Source organism: Cervus elaphus, chromosome 24 (assembly GCF_910594005.1).
Source record: "Cervus elaphus chromosome 24, mCerEla1.1, whole genome shotgun sequence".
NCBI classification, from domain to species: Eukaryota; Metazoa; Chordata; class Mammalia; order Artiodactyla; family Cervidae; genus Cervus; species Cervus elaphus.
Genome location: NC_057838.1, coordinates 61,062,714 through 61,082,976, shown reverse-complemented (window position 1 = coordinate 61,082,976; position 20,263 = coordinate 61,062,714). Strand labels below are relative to the sequence as shown.

At 55.1% G+C, this 20,263-nt stretch overlaps 1 protein-coding gene across 4 annotated transcripts; it reads left to right on the top strand.

Annotated features, from left to right (window-relative positions):
- The first annotated feature begins 423 nt into the window (after nucleotides 1-423).
- Nucleotides 424-13,921, top strand: SEMA3B (semaphorin 3B). 4 transcript variants are annotated; one of them, XM_043886451.1, is made up of 18 exons: nucleotides 424-525; nucleotides 4,652-4,838; nucleotides 5,526-5,683; nucleotides 5,819-5,881; nucleotides 6,299-6,418; nucleotides 6,505-6,598; nucleotides 6,805-6,924; nucleotides 7,807-7,952; nucleotides 8,045-8,156; nucleotides 8,261-8,330; nucleotides 8,409-8,553; nucleotides 8,860-9,079; nucleotides 9,341-9,432; nucleotides 9,509-9,550; nucleotides 9,796-9,953; nucleotides 10,050-10,105; nucleotides 10,193-10,332; nucleotides 10,690-13,921. In XM_043886451.1, the coding sequence occupies exons 2-18, from the start codon at nucleotides 4,730-4,732 to the stop codon at nucleotides 11,092-11,094; spliced, it is 2,250 nt and encodes a 749-aa protein (XP_043742386.1). In that variant the 5' UTR covers nucleotides 424-525; nucleotides 4,652-4,729; the 3' UTR covers nucleotides 11,095-13,921. The 4 variants fall into 4 exon arrangements, with proteins under 4 accessions (XP_043742386.1, XP_043742387.1, XP_043742384.1 ...); XM_043886452.1 differs by lacking the exon at nucleotides 424-525 and adding an exon at nucleotides 2,902-3,093 and having other exon boundaries at nucleotides 8,412-8,553; XM_043886449.1 differs by lacking the exon at nucleotides 424-525 and adding an exon at nucleotides 2,902-3,093.
- The last annotated feature ends 6,342 nt before the right edge of the window (nucleotides 13,922-20,263 follow it).

Here is a 20,263-nt window from a genome sequence, read left to right as displayed (position 1 = left end):
CGGGCCTCCAGTCCAGCCTCCCGGAGCAGCCCGAGCCCCCATCTGGCACTCCCCGGAGGCTCTCCCACCCCACCACCCCCCTGCCCTGCCCCCAAGCCGAGGGAGGGAAGGTAGCATTTATGTTAATGTATGTTAATGAAGACTAGGTGCCACCGGAGTCCACCCTGCCGCATTCCTGGCACCTCCTCCCCCGGGTTACAGAGAAGGAGGAGAGAGGGAAGCCCCACCCCCTAGGCCCCTCGTCTCTCTCCCCACCCCCTCTCCCCCCTGCTGGGCAACGAAGAAAACAGAAGTGAGTGAGGAGCTGTGATGTGGCTGGTTGGGGGGGGTGCTCCCCCGTCCCGGAGGGGCTGACCTCAGCCAGGGAGGAATGTGCAGGAGGCGGAGGGCAGGGGCGGAGCGGGTGGGGGTAGGGCCCCAGCCAGAGGCCCAGGCTTCCCGGTGGCCCCTCCCTCAACCCCTCCACCCCGGCTCTGACATGGCCCTCAGAAGGCAAGGAGGGGAGGAGCTCATCTTCCCTAAAAGGTGGGCCAACGGGGGTTCCTCTGGGAGCCTGGACACCAGGCTGGGGGTGGGTGAGGGCAATGCCAGGCAGACCTTCCCGGGAGATCCCCTGGCGTGGCTCGCAGAGTGTCGGGGAAGTCAGTCCTCAGTTGGGCTCTCCAGGGCCCGCTTTCCACCGCTTATCCCCCCCTTGCCTAAAGTCCTCCTCTGGGTAGCACGTCCTAGTCCCCACGTGGCCGGAAGAGGGAAATGTCGAGCCAGCCGTTGGAGCCACCGGCCCTGATGGCTAAAGCAGGTGTGAGTGCGGAGCCAGGACTCAACCCAGCCCAAGCTGGGCACTGAGAGGGTTGGCTGCAGTCTTCCATAAATGGATGTCCCACCCCAGCCCAGTCACACCACCACCGAGTCCAGGCAGGGTGCAAGGGGCACGCCCAGCTGAGAGTGAGGACTGTGGAGGCAGGTGCTGGCATTTGGCACGACAATCCAGTTATTTCCAGAAGGAAAAACCAAGGCCCTAGCAGGCTGTACTGCTGACAGGCAGCACCAGGCACTGTGCCTCCCCTGGTTTCTTCAGTTCTGTCGAGGCCCAGGCCCAGGCTGTGTGAATCCAGAATCCTTGGGGACTTCCAGAGCCCAGTGTGACCCACTGACCCTAGAGGGCTGGCTCCATGAAGTCCCTCCCCAGGGTCTGCATGCTCTGGGACCCAGGACTGAGAAGCAGAAAGACCTCGTGGGAACAACCTGAGCTCTCACCGCTGGGGATCTCCCTGCTCCGGGGACATCTGGAAGCTGGAAGGCAATGCCAAGGACTCACGTGGACCGGGGGACAGCCTGATCCTTTTGGCTGGGGGTTGAGTCCCAGGATGTTGGAGAGACGGGGGCAGGGGCGGGGGCGGTGGTCCTGATCTCATTATCCAATATGGACACTGGGTTATTGGGGGAGGGGCATGAAATAGAGCCTGGGACCCTGGGCCTGACGAACCAAAAGCAATGGGGTCAGGTAGGGGGCACCGTGGGGTTGGGTGGGGACCTCAAAGGCACTTGCTGATCTTGGCTGCTTGGGTGGAAAATTGTAAACAGCCAAAGAATTTTGTTTGCTTGCATGGGGCCAGAGGAGGCTGCCCAGACCCAAAGCAAAAGAGCCTGGGAGGAGGGAGAGAGGCCACGTGCTGGAAGTCCTGGGGCTCAGGCAGGGTTGCGTCCCCCCACTCTCCCTCCTGAAGGCCCCTGGTCATCCCACGGATGCCCACCCTTCACTGCCAACCAGTCAGCGAGACCAGGCCAGAAACATCAGGCCTGAGGCTCAGTTAAGAGAGGCAGGTCCCTCCCCAACCCCCCAACCCTACTGGGCACAGACACCTCTACTCCAGGAACTCACAGGAAATGCACCAGAGAACCATGGCCTCCCTTGCAGACCCCCCGAGGAGTTGCCAGTCAGCCTTGGGGAAAATGTAAGAGGATGCATTTTGAGGGAACTGAGGGGTGGAAGACGCCTGCCCTCAAACCCTGGCATGTTTACCCAGGTGCACCTGAGGACCCCCTTGGCCATGGTCGACATTCAGCTCCTCCAAGGAAGTACCCTTGGCAGTATCAACAGGGTGTGTCCCCCAGAGTCACCGTTAGGCCAAGGCCACAGACCCTTCCCAGCTGAGGTGTTGAGAAGCCCCCTCCTATCCTTGAAGCCCCCTGGGGTATCTCACTCTGGTGAGGCAGACCTTGCCTGCCACCTACACCCTTGGAAGAAAGACAGTCCATGGACATGGCATAGAACGCCCCTCACCTCCCAACACAGACGTGGGACCGTTGGTCAGGACCGGTCTCTGAATGGGTCCAGACCCTGCAGTGCCCAAGTCAGACTTGACCTCCAGCCGCCACCCTGCCCCTCGAGCCCTCTTCTCCCACCCCACACTGGCCGTCTTCAGAGCCGCTGCCAGCCAGGTGGCAGAAGTACTAAGTTGCCCAAGCCCTGCGTCAGGGTGGGGGCTGGGTCTCGGGGGCCCATCAGATCTCCACTTGAGGACCCCTTCCCTGACCAGCCCTTCTCAGCAGACTCCTGGGGACCCAGGTGGCAGCTAAGCCCCCTCATTCCCCGCCTCCAGCTCCCAGGCTGCTGAGGGCCTGCCCATTCCCTCTGCCGGCTCACAGCGCTGCCTGGGGCTACGAGGTCTCTAGTGCTTCTTCCTTATTTGCCCGGACGGCCTGCCTCACTTCCAGGACCGCTGCGTGGGGCATCCTCCAGCCGTGAAGCCCCACAGGGGAGGGGTCGGCCCTGCCCCCCCCCTCCCTCGTGCCCGCTCCACTCTGGCCAGGCCACCAACTCCAGCCGGTCCCGGCTGCCTGCCCAGTCACCCGACCCGCCCCGTAAACTTGACGGCGGGGCGGGCGCAGCTGGCTTGGTGGGGGCGGGGGCTGCTCCTTAAAGGAGCCGTCAGAGGGTGCCCTGGGGCCCCTCGGCTTCTCCGACCTTCTCCAGGGTGAGAAGAGGCAGCAGGGTGAGGAGCCACCACTGCCGGAGCTCTCGGTGGAGTGCGGGGAGGCAGCCTGGCGTCCTGGGATGCCGCAGACCTCCCGGGCCTAGAAGAGGCAGTGGCAAGTGTCAGCGGCAGGAAGGAGGGAGGTGGGAGTCCTGGGGTGGGAGGGGTCTGGAAGTGGCGGCGGAGCTAGGGGGGCGGTTTGGGGAGCGTGGTTTGGGATGAACGTGCCCCAGCAGCTGCGCCCCTCACTTGATCGTGCCCCAGGACCTTGCCCCATACCAGGGCTACTGTGCCCGGCACCTGCCCAGCCCGCTTCTGGGAAGAAGGGTGGGCACTGCAGCCAGAGCCTGGCCCCATGTGAGGGGTCCAGGGAAGACGGACTCTGGCTCACAGAAGTGGTGGGGCTCAAAGATGGGGAAACCCTTGAAGGCAAAGACGGGATGGAGAGGCTGAGGGAGACGCAAGAGGCTGGAGACGGAAGGACAGCTCCCCCGAGCTGCTGGGGGGTGAGAGGCTGCCCCAGGCCCTTGGCTCTCCCCTCTTGATTCCTCTTGGGTCTGAAGTCTGAGATCACAGCATTTCTGGGTGTGATCGGCCCCTCCCGCCCTCTGGGGTGGGGAGAGAGAGGTCCATCGCAAAGCTGGGGCTGCTGGGTCCAAGTGGGCGCAGCTCCCAAATCAGAAACTGAGGCATCTGCCTAGCCCTGGGTCTCCCAGCTAGCTGCACTTCTCCCTCTGAGAAGTGAGCTTCCCGGGTGTCTCAGAGTTGAAGCAGTGATGGATGCTGCAGTTATATTTGCTCATCTGCATGTCAAGAGAGATGCGTACACTTGCGCCCACATCCATACACACATGTGCGACACACATGTACATGCTTACAAAGTGTACACCCCTGATATGTACATCCTGCGTACACCCCAATATGTACATCCTGCGTACACATGCGTACAATGCCATGTGTGTGCACACACATGCATATCACACCTATGTGTACAATATAGCCCATATGCCAAATGGTCTCACATAGGTATGTGTAGATATGCACGCAAGACACACACAATACTTAGATGCCCAATACAGCTACACAAAGGACCCACAGAAGCACATTCACGCTCACAGGCACCCACACTATCGGCTCTTGCTCCAAAGGTGCCTCTGTCTCTCTGAGGACCCGTGGGTGCACAGCCTTCTCCAGAGGCATGACCCCTTCTTGTTACACTCATACCCATGACCGGCTGGTTTTGCTCGTTGCCCTTGGCACATCTGTAGGGACTGCAAGCAACCCGAATCCTCGTTGGTCCTCTGCCTCCTCCTGCAGGGGGGACCTTGCCTGTGTGCCCCAATGCCCCTAGCCCCAGTCCCCGGCTGGCATGAAGTAGGCGCACTGATGGTGAATTAATCCCTGTGGGTGTGTATACAGGAGGGCGGGTTCCTGGCGAGGGTGACGTGGTGGGGCGGGCGCCTGCCAGTGTAGGGTTGACCCCGAGGGTGTGCCCAGCGTGGGTGTGTCTGCGATTGTGGCCAGACAGGGCACCCCGCGAGGGAGAGGAGGGCTCGGAAGTGGAATGCGACCCCCCAGCCTCTTTCCTTAGGGGCTGTAATCTGATCCCTGGGGACTCCCCCCCACCCCCAGCCTCCCGCCCTCACCCCTTGCTGCAACTCCTTCTCCTCCAGATCCCGGGGCAGAGTCCAGGGCGGCTCAAGGCTCCTCCACACGCGCCCGCTGAACCCTGAGCTCCCTGAGCCGCGGGGATGGGGCGGGCAGAGGCTGCCGCCATGATCCCGGGCCTGGCCCTTCTCTGGGCAGCAGGGCTGGGGGGTGCTGCCCCCAGCACCCCACGCCTTCGCCTCTCCTTCCAAGGTAGGTGCACCTGGCAGGCGGGAGGGAGGAGAGGGGCCCAGGGTGGGTAGGGGGCATTGTGTTTGCTGTCACCCTGTGTGTGTGCCACCCAGCCCCGGACTTGGGGGCACGCTCAGGCCACCTCCAGTTAACCCTCTCCTGGCCTCAGTCCCCGAGCTCTCTGCCCACATTCTCCTCATGCTTTCCCAGGAAGACCCCTTCTGTCCCCATGGCAACAGATCCTGCCTCCGCTCCATCCCCTGCTCCCAGGAAGGTTGAGATGGGGGGGCGGGCATCAGAGCCGCCTTCCCACACCCCCTCTACACAGGGTGGTAACTAGGCAGCGTCATCATACTGAACCTGGGCAGGTGGCAGAGAACCCTCAGCCTGACTTTGGGGTCTGGGTTCTGGCTGGCCCAACATTTAGCCCTACCCCAGAACCCTTGCCTGCCTGTGCACCGCCTGGAGACACTGCTTGTCTGAGCACGCCCTGGAAGCTCCACCTGCTTCCCCCATGGGGGTGGGGTAGGGGGCTGAACTGCCCACCCTGGCTGCTCGGCCAGCACCTGGGTGGGCCTGTCCTCCCGAGTTGTAAAAGCACACGCGTGTAAATCCACCTGTGTGTGGGCCAGGTCATATGTGCAATCTTGACCTGGAGGAAGCTTCTAGCATGACTGGCGAATCCTCAGTGGTGTCCGCACCCCACAGAGCTCCAGGCCCGGCACGGTCTCCGGACCTTCAGGCTGGAGAGGACCTGCTGCTATGAAGCGCTGCTTCTCGATGAGGAACGTGGGCGCCTGTTTGTGGGCGCCGAGAACCACGTGGCCTCCCTCAGCCTGGACAACATTAGCAAGCGGGCCAAGAAGGTGCCAGAAACCCCACCACCACCCAGCCTCAGCACCGCCCCCCCAGGAAAGAGCCCCGGGGAGGTTGGGTCCCCGGATGGACACCCTCAGCTTAGAGACTGTGCCCTGTGTTTGCCCTCCCCACCCTCCCCCTAGCTGGCCTGGCCGGCCCGTGTGGAATGGCGAGAGGAGTGCAACTGGGCTGGGAAGGACATTGGCGTGAGTGTTGGCCGCCCGGGTGGGAGTGGGGCGGGTCAGCCCCTCACTCTAGCGATGGGCAGTGCTGAAACAGAGGGCCCCCTGTTCTGGCTGGGATTGGGGGCAGGAGGGTCGAGGTGGCTGAAGTCCGGAGGTAGTGAGTCAGGGTGGGGGGCTCATGTGATTCTTCTTGGGGGCCTCTGAGTCATGGTGGACAATGCAGGCCTCTGCTTCCCCATGAACCCATTTCTGGAGAGAGGTGGGAGGGCCGGGCTGGTCCCCAAGGGCACCCGGGTCCGTGTCACCCACGTTAGTACTTGCCTGGGCTGATGCACCGAAGAAGAAGGGGTGGGGGCACCGCTGGTGAGCGGGGACCCCTTCAGGCCACCTCCCTGAGGGAGGCCTCCTTGTTCCTGACCCTGCCTGCCTGCGTGCTAGACCGAGTGCATGAACTTCGTGAAGTTGCTCCATGCCTACAACCACACCCACCTGCTGGCCTGTGGCACAGGGGCCTTCCACCCTGTCTGTGCATTTGTGGAGGTGGGCCAGCGGCTGGAGGTAAGGCCAGAGCTGGTCAAGGAGGGAGGCAGGGAGGGCAAGGAAGGAGGAGGGGCCTGCACGAGTAACTCCCTGCTGCCTCCCAGGAGCCCATGCTCCGGCTGGACCCTCGGAGGCTGGAGGATGGCAAGGGCAAGAGTCCTTATGACCCCAGGCATCGGGCTGCCTCCGTGCTGGTGGGTGAGTCCAAAGGCTGGGACCCCAGGAGAGCTCCTGGAACCCGAACCCCCCCCCAGAGACTCTAGCATCTCTTAAAGTCTCAAGACCCTCCCTAGAGCCCCAGGGATCCCCCCAAACCTCACTGATTCCCCAAAGAGCCCCCAGAGCTCCCCCAAACTGCCATATGAGACTTTGGTTTCACTCAGCAAGCCTTGCTGTGTCTACAGGGGAAGAGCTGTACTCAGGGGTAGCCGCGGACCTCATGGGCCGGGACTTCACCATCTTCCGCAGCCTGGGCCAGCGTCCAAGTCTCCGGACAGAGCCGCATGACTCCCGCTGGCTCAACGGTGAAAGGCTCGGGGTGGGGGGGATCTTTTGGGAGGGGCCCTCATCTCCAACAGAGCAGGTGCTGATTAAGGCACCTGCTGTCCAGATGCCTATCCTGGGTCAAGCCCTGCACTCAGCACTGGGTCAGAGGGTGAGACGAGATAGGTGTGACCCATGCCCTCTTTGAGTGCAGACCTCAGAGTGAACACACGATAAGATCAGCTCCAATGGCCAGGAGATACCGTGAGAGAACGGAGAAGGGAAGAGGAGACTAGGTGGGAGTCATGCTGGTGGTGGTGGTGGGAGGGTTGGGGACAGGAAGCCACTCTGCTGGAAAGAGGAATGAGCTAATTCTCAGAACACAGCAGGATTTCGGGAAGAGCATTCCAGGCAGCGGGAAGGATGAGTGCAAAGGCCCCGGGGACAGGAACAAGCCAAGGAGCGGACTCTTGAAGGCGGCAACCATAAGGGGCCTGCCCTCTGAGGAAAGGGTAGGGCCAGAGTACCTTATTCTAAGAGTGAGGGGACCCAGCAGAGTATTTGAAGCAGGAGTCAGGGCATCTACTTCCCGCTAGAGAGGAAGATTCATAAGTGAAAGCAAAACCCAGATACTCAGGATCGCTCCTTTCTTGGTGCACTGGCAGGGAGGACTGCCAGGGGAGGGGAGGGGTGAGAGGCCTGCCACTGGCCAAGGTCACCTGCCTGTGAGCCCAGGTAGCCATGGTCTCTGCTGCCCTCTCGTGGCTGCTTCTTGACTCGCAGGCCCTCATCTCTTTGATTCTGTCCTGAGGAGCCCATCGAACTTGCTTCTGGAGGTGGGGTGGTCAGTGGCTGCCCTGAGGGCTTCTGCTGGCTTAAAGAGAAGGGGACCTCACTGACCCCTCGCCTCCTGCTGTGGCCAGAGCCCAAGTTTATCAAGGTCTTTTGGATCCCGGAGAGTGAGAACCCGGATGATGACAAGATCTATTTCTTCTTCCGTGAGTCGGCGGTGGAGGCCACGCCGGCACTGGGACGCCTGTCTGTGTCCCGCGTTGGCCAGATCTGCAGGGTGAGGCCTTCTTGGGCCACATTCAGGGATTCTGCCACAGCCCCTTTGCGTGTCGGGGCCTCACCCTTATCCCCTCCTGTTGGCCCCTGCAGAATGACGTAGGTGGCCAGCGCAGCCTGGTCAACAAGTGGACAACGTTCCTGAAGGCGCGGCTGGTTTGCTCAGTGCCGGGTGCCGAGGGTGACACGAACTTTGACCAGCTCCGTAAGCGGCAGGAGTGGAGGATGGGGTGGGGGGGCGTGAATGCAGGGCCATAGACCCTGGAGCCTGGATCTTCACCCTCCCCCAACGTGGTCCCTTCCCCACAGAGGACGTGTTCCTGTTGTCCTCGCGAGATCGTTGGACCCCGCTGCTCTATGCTGTCTTCTCCACATCCAGGTGAGGTGTGGGAGGCAGTGGGCAGGGCGGCCCGGGCTCCACTGGAGCCCTTCGCTCCACTGACACCTTCACCTGCAGCAGCATCTTCCAGGGCTCTGCCGTGTGCGTGTACAGCATGAATGATGTACGCCGGGCCTTCCTGGGACCCTTTGCACACAAGGAGGGTCCCATGCACCAGTGGGTGTCCTACCAGGGACGTGTCCCCTACCCCCGGCCTGGCATGGTGCGTAGCCCAGGGACTGCCTCCACAACCCAGTTAAACCTGCAGGGTGGAGGACTTGACTTGGGGTCTTCTTGGTGAATGTGGTTTCTTCCTTTTCTTTTTTTTAATGGTTGGGAAAATATCCTCTTCATCAGACAGGGTTCCTCAGGGGAAGGTCATGATTCCCCCTCAGATTCCCAGGGCAGGGCTCTGTCCAATACCCGCCCCCTCATACACACACTCCAAGTTCTGGGAGGTCTCCTGTGGAGGGCTGCCCACCCGGCCTTCTTATCCACATCCTTGTCATGCCTCCTCTCCACCTCCCAGTGCCCCAGCAAGACTTTTGGCACCTTCAGTTCCACCAAGGACTTTCCTGATGATGTCATCCAGTTTGCCCGGAACCACCCCCTCATGTACAATTCCGTCCTGCCCATCGGTGGGCGCCCTCTCTTCCAACAAGTGGGAGCCGGGTACACCTTCACCCAGATCACTGCGGACCGTGTCACAGCTGCTGATGGATACTACGATGTCCTCTTCATCGGCACAGGTCGGGGTCCTTCCACGACCACCCACAAAACCCAGCGCAGGCTCTTTGGCCTATTAGTGGAATTTCCCTGCGTTCAGACCCATCTCCATATGTTTCCCGGGGCTGTGTCCCCCATCTCCTTCTGGATGCTGCTCTGATTGCTCCAACCCACATTCTTCACCTCTCCAGCCATGCTGTGGGTGGAGGCATCAGAGGCAAGGAGACCCCTGGCGCTAGCTGTTAGGGGGCACATAGAGTCACCCACCCTTCTCATCCTTGCAGATGTAGGCACAGTGCTGAAGGTGATCTCTGTTCCCAAGGATGGCAGGCCGAATGCCGAGGGGCTGCTCCTGGAGGAATTACACATGTTTGAGGTGAGACCTAGCCCCCACTGCATGGGGGACCCCCACCCCATGGAGCCATGATCCCAGAGCCCTTCCTCCTTCTCAGGACTCAGCTGCTGTCACCAGCATGCAAATCTCCTCCAAGAGGGTAAGTGACCAGAGTGCTTGGGGGCGGAATGGACCCAAAGTGTTCCCAGGTGCCCCCACTCCCGTTCTTTTGGTAATGATAAGCCCCAATTTCCATTTTGAGGACAGGCTCTGCCCTCGCTAGACTCTGTGACTTGAGACCCCAGTGTTCCCTTTTGTCAAAGGTGGGTGGGGGGAAGGATTCCTGACCTATGGGAGGTGAGCACTGGGCCTCCCTCGGTCAGCCTGGAGCCCTTATTCCCCTAGCACCAACTGTACGTAGCCTCTCGGAGCGGGGTGGCCCAGATCCCCTTGCACCGCTGCGCTGCCCATGGCCGTGCCTGTGCCGAATGCTGTCTGGCACGTGACCCCTACTGTGCCTGGGATGGGGCCAAGTGCACTCGCTTCCAGCCCAGTGCCAAGAGGTGAGCATGGTCAAGGACGCGCTGCCTGGAGGGAGTCTTAATCCATCCCTGGCTAAAAGACGCGCTCACGGAGGCTCTAATGTTCCCCATCCCCAGGCGGTTCCGACGGCAGGACGTAAGGAACGGCGACCCCAGCACACTGTGCTCCGGCGGTGAGTGTCTCAGCCGCTCTCACCCCTCAGCGCTTAAAGACTGCCCCGCCCTGTCCTGCTTGGCTTGAATCTGACATTTGCCCCCAGACTCATCCCACCCTGCGCTGCTGGAGCAGAAGGTGCTGGGTGTGGAGGGAGGTAGCGCCTTCCTGGAGTGTGAGCCCCGATCGCTGCAGGCGCACGTGGAGTGGACCTTCCAACGTGCGGGGGAGTCGGCCTACACTCAGGTGAGCCTCCCCCACCCCCTCCCCAAACAGGCCCTGTTCCAACCCTAACGTCCAGAAAGTGCCAGCCCTGATTAATGAGGCTCTTGGCCCGCTCCGCACGTCTACATGCGATCCAGCCCCGCCCAGTGAGTCTCAGCCCAATCAGACCCCTAATGCCCAGTTTGGTCTCTGGCCCGCACTCTACATCCAGGTGAAGCCGCATTCCTCTAACTAGGCGCCTGACATCCCCGCCCCATCAGAGAGAAGCCCCGCCCTCGCCCCGCCCACTGAGGTCTCCGACCCGCCCTCACGTGCAGATAAGCCCCGCCCCCCCGCCCGTTCCTTTAAAATCCTCGCCTCCCGCGGATCCACCTGCAGGTGCCTGTGGAGGAGCGAGCGGAGCGCACGAGGCGGGGGCTGCTGCTGCGCAGGCTGCGGCGTGGGGACGCCGGCGTGTACCTGTGTGCCGCGGTGGAGCAGGGCTTTTCGCAGCCACTGCGTCGCCTGGCGCTGCACGTGCTGAGTGCAGCACAGGCTGAAAGACTGGCCCGGACCGAGGATACTGCGCCAGTCGCCCCGCCGGGCCCCAAGCTCTGGTACCGGGACTTTCTGCAGCTGGTGGAGCCCGGCGGCGGCGGTGGTGCGAACTCCCTGCGAATGTGTCGCCCGCAGCCCGCGTCGCGCCCACAGGCCCCTGAGTCACGGAGGAAGGGCCGCAACCGGAGGACACACGCCCCAGAGCTGCGGGCTGAGCGGGGCCCGCGCAGCGCAGCGGACTGGTGACTTGGCCGTCCCCACGCTGGGGACTGGGGAGGCGGCGGCAGGAGGGAGAGGGGGCGCTCAGACCCTGGGAGACGGCTAGGGGCCCGTCGTTGCCTGATGGAGGGACGACACCGACCGACAGGCCCTGGCCAAGGGGCAGCCATGCTGGCTTATTTATTAACAAGAGGATAACCCTTGAATGTAACCCCGATAGGGGCGGCCCAGGCTGGGCACAGGGTCCAGCTGGTCGGGAGGCGGCAGAGAAGCAGGGTTCCCCGAGCACTTGGGTGGGAGTGGTGCCCGGAATGCCCACCCTGGAGGAAGGACCACCTCTTTGGGCAATGAGCAGAAAGCTGTGAACAGGCTGGGTGGGTGGGGTGGGACAGGCCGACTGTACTAATGCAATAAACACATTTTCAGCCAAAGCTGGAATGGCCCCAGCAGACAATCGCTGGTCTTAGTGTTACCGACCCAGGTTCTTGGACTCTTTAATCAGTAGAAGTTGATAAGAGGCCAGATGAGAAATTCAGGCAAGGCTTTATTGGGACTCCTGCTGCAGAACAAGGGAGTGGAAATAAGCCACAGGTGCCCAACAAGCAACAGGTGCTCTCGCTTGCTTGCAGGGAGGAGGGCAGGAGGGGCAAGTGGGTTCCTTAAATGGGGTGAGGGTAGGGTCACATCCATGGTTCAGGCAGTAGGGGTGGCTTAGGTGATCAGCCCACCCCCTTGTGGTGCGGCAAGTTGGTTTTTTGGTCTTTCTTGTGTCTTGTTTAATAATTTGCCCTAACCGCAGGTGTGTACAGTTACTTTTAGTTGCTTACAGCAGGGCTCCCCAACCCCCAGGCCTAGGACTGACACTGGTCTGTGGCCTGTTAGGAACCGGACTGCACAGCAGGAAGTGAGCAGAGGGCAAGCCAGCGAGCAAAGCTTCTTCCTCTGCCTCTCCCCACTGGTTGCATTACCAGCTGAAACGACCCCCATCCCTCCCATCTGGTCCCTGGAAAAATTTGTCTTCCACGAAACCAATCCCTGTTGCCCAAAAATGGTTGGGGAGCCACTGCCTTATAATCTCTTTGTAGTCTCTTGCTCCAGGAGATGTTTGTCCAGGTGTTAAGTACTGCAGCAAAGGGTTCCATGTCCCAACCTGTCTGATTCCCCTCTGAGAGGTTCTACACCCCTTATTCTCGAGGGTTAAGGGGCTGAAGTTCTCTTCTTCTGAAACCGCAGATCCTAGCCTACCCTAGAGGTGTTGTAGTCCCTCGCTGACTGCTTTCTGGGACCTGGGTTACTCTCAGCTGGAATGGGTTGAAATCCTTGAGCCATCAAGAGCCTTACCTGAAAACCGTTGGGACCTAGAAGACACAAACTTAACCAAGGGGTTAAACAGACAAGGGCCAAAAAGGAGAACAGTAAAAAGCCACTAGAGCTGGGGTCACCAACCTCCAGGATCTAATAACGCCTTGACGATCTGAGATGGAGCTGATGTAATAATAGAAATAATTGAGTCAACCTACCCCATGTCCATGGAAAAATTATCTTCCAGGAAGCCAGTGCCTGGTGCCAAAAAGGTTGGGGACTGCTTCACTCGAGGGTCTAGAAAGGGAAGGAACCAGGATAACTTTGAGAGGGCTTCCCTAACTGCTGCCCAGACAGCGAAGGCGACAGCGCCCCTGCCAAAATTGTGAAGCCATTGCTGCTTGGATGTCTATTTCTTTAACTTTTCTCTTTGCTGTTGCATTGATTTAGGTGCAGCAGGAAGTGTTAGTTACCCCTCGAATTGTGCCTTGTTCTGTCAGAAGGTAATCAAGAACTAGATGGTTATCAAGAGGTAAATACATTAGCCCAAGTAACAAGAGAGGGCTTAACTCCTGTTAAATCTTGCTCTGTCGGTTTTATCACAGAATTAAGCTGTCTGGTGAGATTTCTCAGTGTGGCTTCTTGGTAGGGGAAGCTACCCCGTGGAGCTGCCAGTCCTGTCGCCAGCCCTAGGAAGTGAACATTATCATTTATTTAGCAGCAGACACTTGGGATCTGTGATTTTCCTTGCAACATGTGTGATCTAGTTCCTGACTAGGGATGGAACCTGGGCCTCTGGCATTGGGAGCGCAAAATCTTGACCCACTGGACCACCAGGGAAGTCCCTGAAGTGGACATTGTTAATGCAGTTATAGGCCATAGCTTGGACTTTCCCAGTGACTGAGCCGTAAAGAAAACTCCTGCCATACAGGAGACATTGGTTCAACCCCTGGGTCGGGAAGATCCCACGGGGAAGGAAATGGTGGCCCACTCCAGTATTCTTGCCTAGGAAAGCCCATGGACAGAGGAGCCAGTGGGCTACAGTCCATGGGGTTGCTAAAGCGTGGTATACCACTTAGCCACTAAACAACAAAATAAAGCCCCAGAAGCACCAATTTTCAATTTGTTATTATAAGAAATGACCACAAGGCGGCAGCATTTCTCCCTGCCCAACTCTTGGCAGAGCCTTAGGGGAAAAGTCCCATTCCTGGGTTGTAACTTAGAGTGGGATGTGCCAGAAACAACACCCAAGGGCTTGTGTCTTATTTCTTCCACCTTACCCTTCACCACCCCCAGACAAATACAAACCCGGTGCAAAACTGCTACAGTGAGGGTGCTGAGGGTACTCTTGGAAGGGTGAGTCTAAGTAGGAAGGTTGGAGGTGGGAACCCCCCAACTAGGAGACGTGAAAACCAGGTGACTTTACAAAGCTCTCCAGCCCTGGGACTTTCCTGGCAGTTCAGTGGTTAAGACTCACACTTCCAGTGCAAGGGGCCCGAGTGCCATCCTTGGTTGGAGAACTACGATCTCTCATGCCATGTGGTGTGGCCAAGAAAATTGTTAAAAATAACTAAAAATGCCAAAAAGATCTTCTAGCTCCCAGAATCCACCATCCTTTGGGTACACTAGGCTTGGTTTAGCTATAGGAGGGTCTGACTGGATCTGGAGATTGTGATCTTAGGGGAGCAGGCGCTACAGGGCCAAGCGAGGTTCTCTGATGACACAGCCTCCCTAGTCCCTGGAGCTTTACCACCCTCCAGCCTTGAGACCAAGCCTGCTCAGGCTCCAGGGGCGTGACACAGGCCAAGGTGCCAGAAGCCTGAAAAAAAATAGCTATTTATTTTCTTTTGTTAATTAAATTTTTATTTTGGCATATACTTGATTTATCATGTAGTGTGTGTTCAAGGTGTCCAGCGAAATGATTCAGTTATACATACACATGTATCCTTTGTGTGTGTGTGCGCAGTTGTGTCTGACTCTTTGTGACCCCGTGGGCTATAGCCCACCAGGCTCCTCTGTCCATGGAATTTTCCAGGCAAGAATACTGGAGTGGGTTGCCATTTCCTCCTCCAGGGAGAATCCCAACCAAGGGATAGAACCCAGGTCCCTTGTGTCTCTTGCATTGGTAGGCGGATTCTTTACCGCTAGTGCCACCTGGGAAGCCCTGTATCTAGTCTTTATTCTTTTCCCATGTAAGTTCTGACAGAATTGTGAGATAGTTGTAACTATATACAGTAGGTTCTCATTAATTATCTACTTTATGTAAGTGTGTATGTGTTAAACACAACCTCTGAATTTCTCCCTCCACCCTGCACGACTTCCCCCTTTGTAACCCAGTTTCTTTTCAAAGGCTGTGAGTCTGTTTGGTCAGTTCAGGATTATCAGTTTTTATTTTTTATTTTTGGATTATCAGTTTTTAAATTCCACCTATAAGAAAGATCACACAATATTTGTCTTTCTCTGTCTGACTTAGTGTAATCATCTCCTGGTCCATCTATGTTGTTACAAATGGCAGTATTTCATTCTATACCTATGGCTGAATATATATATATGTGTGTATATATATGGCATCGATATCAAGCTTTAACCTGTCAGTGGACAATTTGCTGGTTCTGAATCTAGGCTACTGTAAATAGTGCTTCAGTGAACATTGGGGTACATGGTGTCTTTTTGAATTATGCTTTTCGTGTAACATCAGCCCAGGCATGGGAATGTCAGATCCTAGGCTTAGCTCTCTTGAAAGTGTTTTTCAGGCATTCGGAGACTGTCGTTCATAGTGGTTGTTGCCAAGGTACATTCCCACTCACAGTGTAGGGAGGTTCCCTTTCCTCCAGGCTCCCTCCCATATTTATTGTTTGTTGACTTTTGATGATGGCCATTCTCACTGGTGGGATTTGATTTCTCGTCGTTTTGATTGGCTTTCCTGTAATTGGGATACTGACCATCCTGTCCTGTGGTGGTTTTGTTTTGTTATGTTTTTTCTCCTTAAAGGCTGTAAGGAAAATGTTGCTGTTGCAGTTGGGTTCTTGAAAGTCACTTGTGTTTGGATTTTATTTCTGCAGTACTCACCAGGACATTTCCTGAGGGCAGCTGTCATTAAGCGCTCCCAAACCTCATAAGTTGGAGGTGCCAGTAAGCACGTTGTCCCATTGTAGTTAACAGAAATATCACTTTTTCACACCCACCTCTGGTTCCTTGGGCAACCAGAGCCTTAGGAAAAGTTGGCTTCCTAGGCTGTGAATTTGAGTGTAATGTGGCTGAGCAAATACCCGAGGGCTTCTATCTAATTATTTCTCCTAAAGCTCCCCCCACTCTTTGCCTCCAGAATAATCTCAGCCTGGGACACAGCACCCTGCTGAGGTGCCTAGGAGGCTGCACTTTCAGGAAGGAGGCTTGAGCTGGGGACCCTAGCACCAGGAGACATGGAGGAGGCGGGGTGACTTTACCAAGTTCATCAAGGCCGGAGGGTCGGGCCACCATCCTTTGGGTGCACTAAGGTTGGTTCAGCTGCAGGAGAGCTGACCTGGACTGGGGGACCCTGGTCCCAGCCAGAGCAAACCAGACACTACAGGCTTAAGAGGTGGGGTCAGTTAAGGGCACCCCCACTGGCTGGCCCGAACCCACTGGCCATTGACGAAGTCTGCTCAGGCCCCAGGGATGTGATTAAACAGCCCAAATCATGGAGGCTGCAAGGAAGAAACTAGACATTGCTCTTCTTTATTTTCATTTCATACAGATGATATGTTGGAATATAGTCGATTTGCAATGTTCTTTTTTGTCAGGGTGCAGCCACCTGATTCATTTACTACATATTCATACAGAATATCTATTCTTTGGGGGGTTCTTTTTCCATAGAAGTTACTGCAGAAGGACGAGCAAAGTTCCCTGTGCTGAATATCAGGTCCTTGTGGATTATCTATTACTGATACATATTTCTCTGTATATGTTAATCCTCACCTGCTAATTCATCCCAGGCCCTACATCTTTGTGTGTGTGTGTGTGTGTGTGTGTAAAACCCTATATTTGTGTTTGAATTCTGAGAGTGTCCTTTTGTTTTGTAAATTAGTTTCTTTGTATATCTTTATACATTTTGCCTAAAAAGGACATCATATGCTATTGTCTCCTCTGTCGCTTAGTATATGATCCTCCAAAGTACATCCGTGTGGCATAATTTCATTTGGTTCTTTATGGCTGAGTAATAGTCCACTGCATATATTTACCACATCTTCTTTAATCTTTAACCTGTCGGTGGATATTTTGCTGGTTCTGTGTCTTCGCTATTGTAAGCAGTGCTGCAGTGAGCGTTGTGGTACATGTATCTTTTTGAATTATGGTTTCTCTGGGTAGAAGCCCAGGGGTGGAAATATCAGATCCTAGGCTTAGCTCTCTTGACAGTTTTTTTTTTGAGGCATTCGGAGACTGTCATTTGGAGTGGCTGTTGCCAATATACATTCCCACCTTCCGACGTGTAGGGGGATTCCCTTTCCTCCAGGCACAGTCCCGCATTTATTGTTTATAGACTTGTGAGGATGGCCAGTCTGACTGGTGGGATTTGATGTCTCCTTGTTTTGATTGGCATTCCTATAATAATTAGGGATGCGAGCATCTTGTCCTGTGGTTGTTGGTGTTTCCGCCCTCCCCCCCCCCCCCCCCACCGCCACTTCAAGGCTGTAAGGAAAATTGACCTGTGGCAACTGACTTCTTGAAAGTTGGTTGTGTGTGGAATTTGTTTCTGCAATACCCGCCCCAGGACATTGCCTGAAGGCAGTTATGAGCAGCCGCCCAGGCCTTGTGAATTTGAGGCTCCAGGAAGCAGTAGCGATCCAGTTGTAGTTACAGGAAGTGTCCACAAGAGGGCAGCACTTTCTCACGCCCACCTGTGGTTCCGCAGGCAAGCAGCCTTAGGGAAAGTTGGCTTGCTGGGCTGTGAATGGGAGTGGAATGTGCCTGAGCAAACACCCAGGGGTTTGTCTCACTACTTCTTCCCCCTAAAGCCTCACACCCCCTCCCTCCAGACCAGTCCCATGGACCACAGCACCATGTTGAAGGAGGCTTGAGCGGGGAACCCCAGCACCAGGAGACGCGGAGACTTTATCAGGGTCCTAAAGGCCACAGGGACCAGCCACCATTGTCGGGGTACACTGGGGACTCCGGTTAGGGCTAGAGCAAACCAGACACTCTAGGTCTAAGAGGAGTCTCAACTAAGAGGACCCAGTTAGCTGTCTTGACCCCAGCACAGTCCACAGAATTCAAGGCTGCTCAGGCTCCAGGGATGTGATAGCAGCCCAAGACAGGGAGGTGGGAGGGAAGAACCGAGGCATTGCTTTGCTTTGCTTTATTTTCATTTCATGCCGATGGTATGTTGGAGTATGGTTGATTTGTAATGTTGTACTCGTTTCAGGGTACAGCTGCCTGATTCAGCTATGACATTGTAAGGACAGCATATCTATTCATCATAGGCTTCTTCTGAAATAGCTGTTACTGCAGAAGGTTGAACAAAGTTCCATGTGCCGAACATCAGGTCTCTGCGGACTATCTATTGGAGATTCAGATTTATGTGTATAAGGAAGGAGGAAGATAATCTCATGAATTATCCATTACAGATATGGATTTCTGTGTGTATATATATATATATATATATTACTCCTGATCTCCTAATTTGTCACTGGCCCTTCACTTTTTTCCCTTTGGAACACTTTGCGTATGAATCCTCAGAGTCTCTCTTTGTGTTGAAAATTAGTTCCTTTGTATCTCTTTTTAAATTTTGCCTAAAAGGGACATCATATGCTATTTTATTCCTCAGAGTGACTTCATTTGGTGTATAAACATTCAAGGTCCATCACTGAGGCTCCAGGGGCATCATTTCAGGGCTAGTTTTTTGTGACTGAGTCATAGTCCATTGTATAAATGTACCACACCTTCTTTAAGCTCTAATGTGTCCCAGGACATTTTACTGGTTCTGGGTCTAAGTTATTACAGGTAGTGTGTTCTGAACCTTAGGGTATATGTATGCTTCTGAATGATGGTTTTCTTGGGATATAGACCCATGGGGGGGGCGCATATCAGATCCTAAGCTTAGCCTCTCTTGAAAGTTTTTTTTTTTTTCTGGCAGTGAAGGCTGTCCTTCACAGTGGCTGTGGACAATGTACCTTCCAACTGACAGCGCAGAGGGTTCCCTTTCTCCAGGTTCTCTCCTGCTTTCATTGTTTGTAGACGTGTGAGGATGGCCATTCCTGACTAGTAAGATTAGACTTCTCCAGTGAGTTTTCATTAGCAATGCTACTATAATTAGGGACACCGAGCTGCTGCTTCTCTGGTGGTAGACTGTTTTTTTTCTTCCCCCTCCTTAAAATCTTTGAGGGAAAAACACATGTTGGCTTCCTTAAAGTCAATTGTTTTTGGAATGTATTTTGGCAATAACTGCTCCAGGTCATTTACTAAGGGAAGCCCTGTCATTAAAAGCCCTCCTAGCCTTGTGAGTTAGAGGTGCCAGTAAGCAGCAGTGGTCAAAAATTGTAGTTACAGGCAATGTCCACAAGACAGAGGCACCATCTCATACTCACCTTAGGCACCCAGTTGTTGTTATTCAGTTTCTCAGGCGTTTTGGACACTTTACAACCCCATGGACCGCAGCACGCCAGGCTTCCCCGTCCTTCATCTCCTGGAGCTTGCTCAAACTCATGTCCATTGAGTCGGTGGTGCCATTCAACCATCTCGACCTCTGTCGTCCCTTCCCCCCCGCCTTCTATCTTTCCCAGCATCAGGGTCTTTTCCAATGAGTTGGCTCTTCGCATCAGGTGGCCAAAGTATTGGAACTTCAGAATCAGTCCTTCCAATGAATATTCAGGGTTGATTTCCTTCAGGATTGATTGGTTTGATCTCCTTGCAGTCCAAGGGACTCTGAAGAGTCTTCTCCAGCACCACAGTTCAAAAGCATCAGTTCTTTGGTGCTCAGCCTTCTTTATGGTCCAACTCTCATATCCTTATATGAATACTGGAAAAACCATAGCTTTGACTATACAGAACTTTGTTGGCAAAATGATGCCTCTGATTTTTAACACAGTGGCAAGATTTGTCATAGCTTTTCTTCCAAGGAGCAAGCATGTTTTAATTTCACGGCTGAAGTCACCATCCGCAGTGATTTTGGCTTAGGAAAATAAACTCTCTTACTGTTTCCCCATGTATTTGCCATGAAGTGATGGGACCAGATGCCATGATCTTCATTTTTTGAATGTTGAATTTTAAGCCAGCTTTTTCATTCTCCTTTCACCTTCATCCAGAGGCTCTTTAGTTTTTCTTTGCTTTCTGCCATAAGGGTGGTATCATCTGCATATCTGAGGTTATTGATATTTCTTTCTGGGATCTTGATTCCAGCTTGTGCTTCATCCAGCCCGGCATTTCACATGATGTACTCTCCATATAAGTTAAATAAGCAGGGTGACAGTATACAGTCTTGACATAGTCCTTTCCCAATTAGGAACCAGTCTGTTGTTCCATGTCCAGTTCTGTTACCTCTTGACCTGCATAGAGTCTTCCCAGGAGGCAGGTAAAGTGGTCTGGTATTCCCATCTCTTTAAGAATTTCCCACAGTTTGTTGTGATTCACACAGTCAAAGGGTTTAGCATAGTCAATGAAGCAGAAGTAGATGTTTTTCTGGAATTCTCTTGCTTTTTCTATCATCCAAAGGATGTTGGCAATTTGATCTCTGGTTCCTCTCCTTTCCTAAATCCAGCTTATATACCTGGAAGTTCTTGGTTTACATACTGTTGAAGCCTAGCTTGGAGGATTTTGAGCATGATCTTGTGAGCAAGAGAAATGAGTGCACTTGTGCAGCAGTTTGAACATTCTTTGGCATTGCCCTTCTTTCAGATTGGGATGAATAGGGAAAGTCAGC

What these genes read in the sequence shown, in the direction of transcription:
- SEMA3B (XM_043886451.1), top strand. Translation starts at nt 4,730, where the DNA reads ATGGGGCGGGCAGAGGCTGCCGCCATGATCCCGGGCCTGGCCCTTCTC. An exon ending in GCGTTGGCCAGATCTGCAGG is followed by an intron (nt 7,953 to 8,044) that starts GTGAGGCCTTCT and finishes TGGCCCCTGCAG; the next exon opens with AATGACGTAGGTGGCCAGCG. An exon ending in CAGCACACTGTGCTCCGGCG is followed by an intron (nt 10,106 to 10,192) that starts GTGAGTGTCTCA and finishes ATTTGCCCCCAG; the next exon opens with ACTCATCCCACCCTGCGCTG.